Raw genomic sequence first — 6,234 nt, 5'->3', positions numbered from 1 at the left:
TTCACAACTGCGAGACTGTGGCTACTGCTGCCATTGCACTCTCTCCTGCATTCCCCCTTAACCCTGCCCTATCTAACATGGCTGTCACTTTATTTTATATTTTACTTTTTTAAATGCAGTTCAGAAGTTCTGGTAATGTGATTTAGGTTTTTTAAAAAGAAAGTAAGGAGTAAGAAGGGAAGGCGGACAGGGTCAGAGGAGGGGACTGTGACACCAGGTGACTGTGAATCTCACAACTGCCCTGGCAGTGATGCTTTGCAGTTGAAGAGTCCTAAAACTGCTATGCAATTGGGAGCTATTGATAGGTTTTCCCCATCTATGAAAAAAGATGCCCTACCCATGCTTGATATACACAGCAGCTACTAGTCAAAGGCGACGTCTTGTGGTAAGTATTGCCAACGGCGCTGTTTTATTATTATAATTGCTTTTAATTCAGAATTATAGTGCTATTATTCCACTTTAGCTGCCTTTGTTCCATCCTATGGAATCCTGGGGTTTGTCATTTGGGGAGGCACATGAGTCAGAAACGACTTGAAGGCACACAACAACAACATGACTATGTAGTGTTACTGAATGTGGAACAGTTACAAATGCATAACTGTGTACAGGATGCCAGTCAATATTTGAAAGCATTAGAACAAAGGAGGAGTCCATTGGCAATGCATGCAGGGAAATAGAGGTTGTGTTTTCCACGCTGTACTGTTTCAGGATCCCAAATCGACAAGAGTGGAAGTGAGGGGTCCCAGGAGGCTGTTCTGGAGAGGCTGGTGTTGCAGAAAATCCATCATTTGGGCACCATGAGCAGAGTTTCCCATTGGATCCGATAGTGGCAAGCCAGGGTAGATCAGGGAGGGACTGGATCCGTGAGCTGCTGGGCTGTCAATGGGGGAGCTCTCATCATCGGAGCTGAGGATAACGTGTCTCTCTCGTGGCAGGTCCCTTCCTTCCTTCAGAGAGCCACCTTCGCTGTTTTCCCTGCAAGGAGGAAGAACAAGAAGGAGAAAGAGAAGACCACAAAATCACTGTCCCCAGATGGTAAGAAAATCTATCCATCTGATAGGACTGTGGAAAGAGGTCCAAAGGTAACAGGACTCATTTAATTGATCAATTAAAAGTAATCAGTGAAAACAACTTGTCTTTCCTCCACCTTCTTTGCTATGTTGGTACAAAATAGATAGGCCACAGACATCTATACACATCTATCCATTATGCTTTAGTAAAACCCCAGAACTTACATGCTAGTCCCACATGGGCAGTCCTCACCTTTCCTTGGTCTCTGCTGCCCGGTCCCTTTGGCGTCGGTTCTTGAACCAGTTGCTGACCTGGGTAGAGGTCAATCCAGTGGCATCTGCCAGTTCCCTCTTCTCCCGAGGAGATGGATAGGGATTGTGGATGTACCATTCCCGTAACACACTCCGGGATTTTTCCTGCAACAGAAAAGCAGGAGTCAATAAAGTAACTGCAGTCAAAGACAAAACATAAAGCTGTTGAGGAAAATAGAAACAGTGAGAACAAAACCTCATATTTTTTTTTCTCAATGAGGGTACATCTACACTGTAGAAATAATGCAGTCTGAAACCACTTTTAAATGCTGTACCTCCATCTGATAGAATCCTAGAATTTTACAAGGTGTTTAACCTTCTCTGCCAAAGAGTTCTGGTGCCTCATAATAACTACAAATCCTGGGATTTTGTAGGATAGTACCATGACAGTTAAAGTGGTGTCACACTGTATTAATAATATTTGTATTCCACCTCTCCTTATATTGGATCACTGTACGTTCTACAGTGTAGATGCAGACTCTGAATTGTACCTGTATAAGCATTTTCATACATTTTCTTTCCGATAACACTGACTTCCCCTTCCCCTTTTTTATCCATTTTTATTGGTGGTGGAAAAGAGAAGATTATTTAAGTGGTACTGTTTGAGTTGACTACCAAAGTTACAATAGATGTAAGCAGGCATTGTAACAATCCCAAACAAGTAAACTAAATTGGAATACTAATCTGCTAATCCAATCCAAGGATATAGCCGTGTTAGCCTGTAGAATCTGTAGAATCAGTATGTAGAAAGGTCTTGTAGTACTTTTGAGACTAACAGCATGACTTTCATAGACTTAAGTCTGCTTCCTGAGATGCATTTGGTGGAGTGGAAATCAGGATCAGACATACCGTATAAGGATGAGAATGTCAATTCAAGAAAGGGAAGGGAAAGGTTACAGCCCCTTCTCTCCTTTGCCTTTTGCAGAGTTAATGGAGTACAAACTATTTTTGCCCTTTGAATCCAGCTTGTAGCAATGGAAGTATGCTGCAGATAAAGAGCAAAGGGGAAGAAGGAGAGAGAAATTGGGATGTTTTAAAAGCACTTGAAAAAGTGGGACGACAGAGGATTAAATCAGGACTTTCCCTGCCAAATCAGGACAGTTGGAGTGTATGGTAGCCTTACCTTGAAGCAGTAGCTTGTCTCCTCTCCATCCCAGATGGTCCGCGGCAGGGGAAACTTACGTCGCACCCTGTATTTCCCCACAGCCCCTAATGGTCTTCCACGCAACTTCTCGGCTTCGATGTAGTGGGCCTTGAGCCACAGTTGCTGTAGCTTGGGGTGATTGTGCGGTGAGAACTGGTAGCTCTCCAAAATCTTGTAAAGCTCCCGGAAGTTTCCTCGGTGGAAAGCCACCACGGCTTTGGCCTTCAGGACACTCTCGTTCTTGTGCAGGTGGTCACAGGCTGGCAATGACCAAAGGAACCGGCCCAAACGCTCGATGTTGCCCCCTTGCTGCAATACCTCACACACGCACGCCACTTGCTCCTGGGTGAAACCAAAATCCATGGTGGAGAGGATAGGACACAGGTGACCTGCTCCAAGAAGATGAGACAGTGACTCCCAGCTCCTCCGGCTTTTAAAACCCAACTCAGGCAGGGTCTGTAAACCTGATATGCCACCTACAAGGAGTCCTGAGTACAAAAGACAATGCTCTCTTTGGAGCAGAGGACATGAGCAAATCCTGCCTTTTTGACAGAGGAAACCAAATCTGTCCCACTATGGCAGGAGCATAGGAGGTGAGCAAGAGGCAAGTCTGACACCCGCCAATTTTTTATCTGGGATAGCCATATCCCCCTTCCAAAAACATACTTTATTTCCCCTTGCCCCACACCTCCACTTCTCTTTGCTGTCAGGACTCCCTTTCTCTCTGTCTGTCTCATGACTCTAGAGACAGTCGCCTGGGGTAGATGTCTGGGGGTATCAGTTACAGGCCCAGCCCACGCAGACTGCAGCTGCGGAGAGCCATTGGCCAACTGTACAAGAACAGTGAAAGAGAGAGAGAAAAGTGAGAGAGGAATCTTTTTAACCACCGTCACCCTTGGATGACAAACCTTTCTTTGGAGGGGTTGTCAGGTTATGGAAACTTGAGATGCTCCCCTGTGTTGGGGGTAGCTGAGAAGGAGGCAAACTTATAGAGGAACAGCTCTATGTCCTTCCCATATCTGCATCTTCTTTTGTCTCATTGCATCTGCTCAGGCCTACCTGTTTTGGATGGTGCCTTCTGCTTTCCACCTTTGGAACATGGATTCTGACTCTCATCCTAGGAAGCATGAACAAAGGACTCAAAGCTCTAATACTACCACCTTTTGCTGGGCTTCTTAGGGCTTGTCTACACTGCTAAAACCCTCCTCATTCTAGTCAATTGCGATGCTATCTGGCCACATAGATTTTGCAGGAGACTTTTGCCATGGGGGTCCCCCCAAATTGCTGTGCAGAAAATGCTGTTTTATGTAGACAAAACTTGTTTTCTGAGTTTAAAGTACTCTTTTCTACGCAAAAAACCCCCTGCATGCATATTTTTGGTCAAAAATAAGTCCTGCACTGTAAATAGTCTTTGAAAACTATGCACTTTCGACAACTCTCTTTCAGTGACGAGAAAAAGGATGAAGTTAGATGGTCTTGCTTTTGAGAACAAAATTTACAAAGATTTGCACACCTAGATAGTACATCCAGATGGATTAAGTAAATCCCAGATTTTGTTTCTATTCTTTCTGAATTTTATTTTGGAAATCTATACGCCTTTTGTTTATCCTGGAATATATTCTGTCAGCTCCCAGTACGATCAGAGACTTTTTATATGCACTCCTCATTTCGGTTTATTTTAACCCCGTACAATATTGAAGAAGCCTGGAACAAAATCAGTCTGGCTGTGCCCATAATACTGTACGTAAGGTTTCTTTTCCCCTGTGGCTGGTGAATCCCCATGAAAAAAAACATTCATGGTCTCCCTTTGTTCTTCTTGTTCCTGCCAGGTGACAGAACAGTCCCCCTCCCCAAGCAGAGCCCCTTCTGTTTCTTTTCCTTGCCCCTTTTGCTCTTCCCATGTGCAGATCATGTTTCCCCACCACCAACCTAGCAGCCATTCCTGAGACAAATAACCTGTTGCAAGACAAATAACAAGAGGCCTTGTGTAGTGGCTGGGGACAGCAACAACTCACTTTTATGGGTGAGGGATGGTTGGAGAGAGATGTTTTGAGCGGTGGACCTAAAATCAGAATTCCCGGCGTCTTAGTACAAAGGTGGAGGAATAATACTACATCCATTACAGTAGGAGCTGTTCAGCCGTGGAATAGCCTGCCTCTGAAGGTGGTAGACTCTTCTGCCTTGGCAGAAGTTAAATGGCCACCTCACAGGGTTGTTTTAGCAGCACTTTCTTGCATGGCAAGGCTTGGAGTAGGTGGTCCTTGGGGTACTTTCCAGCTCTATGATTCTATGACCTGCCTAACAAGGCTTGCTCCAGGTAGGAGGATGTTGTTGGTGTTTCCATGGCAAAGCTAAGTTAGGATCCTAGGAGTTCTAGTGCAATCCATAAACCACTAAACTACACTGGTTCTTCTAGGATATTTTGTTTTAACTGTCCTCAAGTCGATCTTGACCCATGGTGACGCTGTGGATGAGACATCTCCAAGACTCCCTATCCTCCATTGCTCTGCTTAGTTTCTGTAAATTCATACCCATGACAATCGAGTCCATCAATCTAGTATGTGGCCTTCCTCTCTTTCTCCTTCCCTCCACCTTTCCCAGCATTATGGTTTTTCTTATGAATCCTCTCTTCTCCTGATGTGTCCAAAATACAGCAGCCTAAGTTTTGTCCTCTTGGCTTCCAGGGAGATGTCGAGCTTGATCTGCTCTAGGACCCATTGGTTTGTCCTTTTGGCTGTCTATGGGATCCTCAGTAGTCTTTTCCAGCATCACTTCTCAAGTGAATTGATTTTCTTCCTATCCTTTTTCTTAACTGTCCAGCTCTCACATCCTTACTGCTAAGAAGGAATACAGTGACTTGGAGGAGTCTAACTTTTGTGCTCAGTTTGAATAGCTTTGCATTTCAGGATCTTTTCTAGTTCTTTCACAGCCACCCGACCCTCCCCATTCTTAATCTTCTTCTGATTTCCTAGCTGCAGTTCCTGTTACTATCAATGTTTAATCCCAGGTATGAAAATTATTTTACTATTTCTATTTCTTCATTGTCTTGGTTGAATTTGTGTAGTTTCTCCGTAGTCACTGTTTTCTTTATGTTCAACAGTAAGCCTGCCTTTGCACTTTCTTCCTTGATCTTTCTCAGTAGTTGTTCCAGGTCTGTGAAATTATCTGCTAGCATTATGGTGTCATCTTCATGTTAATATTCCTTCCTCCTATTTTCACTCCTCCTTCTTCTGTGTCCAAGCCTGCTTTTCTTACAATATGTTCTGCATATAAGTTGGAACAAGATATTTCTAGGATATTAAAAAGGGTTAATTTTGCCTTAGAGGAGTGGTCTCTTTTTCATCCACATCCCCTGCTTTCCCACCCAATTCAGGGCAAAATCAAATCCTTCTAAATATTTCCATCCCAGAAGATATTGCTTACACAGCCATCTGAGTAATACTATCCAACCTGGATCAACTTACTCCTTCCTAGCAACTTAACAGCCTCTCAGGGAAATGAAAAGAAAGGGGGAAGCTACTGTCGGGAGGAAGAGAAGCTTTGTTTCAGAGCTGGGATGATGGTGGCAGTAGCTAAAACAGCAAACTTGCTCTGTGTGGAAAATCAACCATAAGAGAAACACTTGAGAAGCACTCACTGCATCCCCATTAAGGCATTTTCACAAGGAAACCTTCAAGTCTGGACGCAGTAAGTCCGTTTGCCTTGATTTCATGCCATCACTTTCTGCATGAGGCTGCCTTTGGAAACTGTTTGCAGGGAACATGTAAC

The 6,234-nt window shown here is 44.1% G+C and overlaps 1 protein-coding gene across 1 annotated transcript; it reads right to left on the bottom strand.

The window, feature by feature from the left end:
- Nucleotides 1-482: 482 nt before the first annotated feature.
- LOC121915168 (homeobox protein SIX1-like) lies at nt 483-3,178 on the bottom strand. Its single transcript, XM_042439118.1, has 3 exons — nt 2,446-3,178; nt 1,264-1,427; nt 483-975 (listed from the first exon to the last, which is right to left on the bottom strand). The coding sequence occupies exons 1-3, from the start codon at nt 2,827-2,829 to the stop codon at nt 705-707; spliced, it is 819 nt and encodes a 272-aa protein (XP_042295052.1). The 5' UTR covers nt 2,830-3,178; the 3' UTR covers nt 483-704.
- Between the last annotated feature and the right edge of the window lie 3,056 nt (nt 3,179-6,234).

Source organism: Sceloporus undulatus, chromosome 9, assembly GCF_019175285.1.
Source record: "Sceloporus undulatus isolate JIND9_A2432 ecotype Alabama chromosome 9, SceUnd_v1.1, whole genome shotgun sequence".
In the NCBI taxonomy this organism is placed as follows: domain Eukaryota; kingdom Metazoa; phylum Chordata; class Lepidosauria; order Squamata; family Phrynosomatidae; genus Sceloporus; species Sceloporus undulatus.
Note: the sequence above shows the minus strand (reverse complement) of the source record. Positions and strands in the feature narration are given on the sequence as shown.

Bases quoted from the DNA above. Each gene is read 5' to 3' on its own strand.
- LOC121915168 (XM_042439118.1), bottom strand. From the start codon at position 2,829: ATGGATTTTGGTTTCACCCAGGAGCAAGTGGCGTGCGTGTGTGAGGTA. The intron at 1,428-2,445 runs GTAAGGCTACCA...TTTCTGTTGCAG, and splicing joins AGACAAGCTACTGCTTCAAG to GAAAAATCCCGGAGTGTGTT. The intron at 976-1,263 runs GTGAGGACTGCC...TCCTCCTTGCAG, and splicing joins GCAGCAGAGACCAAGGAAAG to GGAAAACAGCGAAGGTGGCT.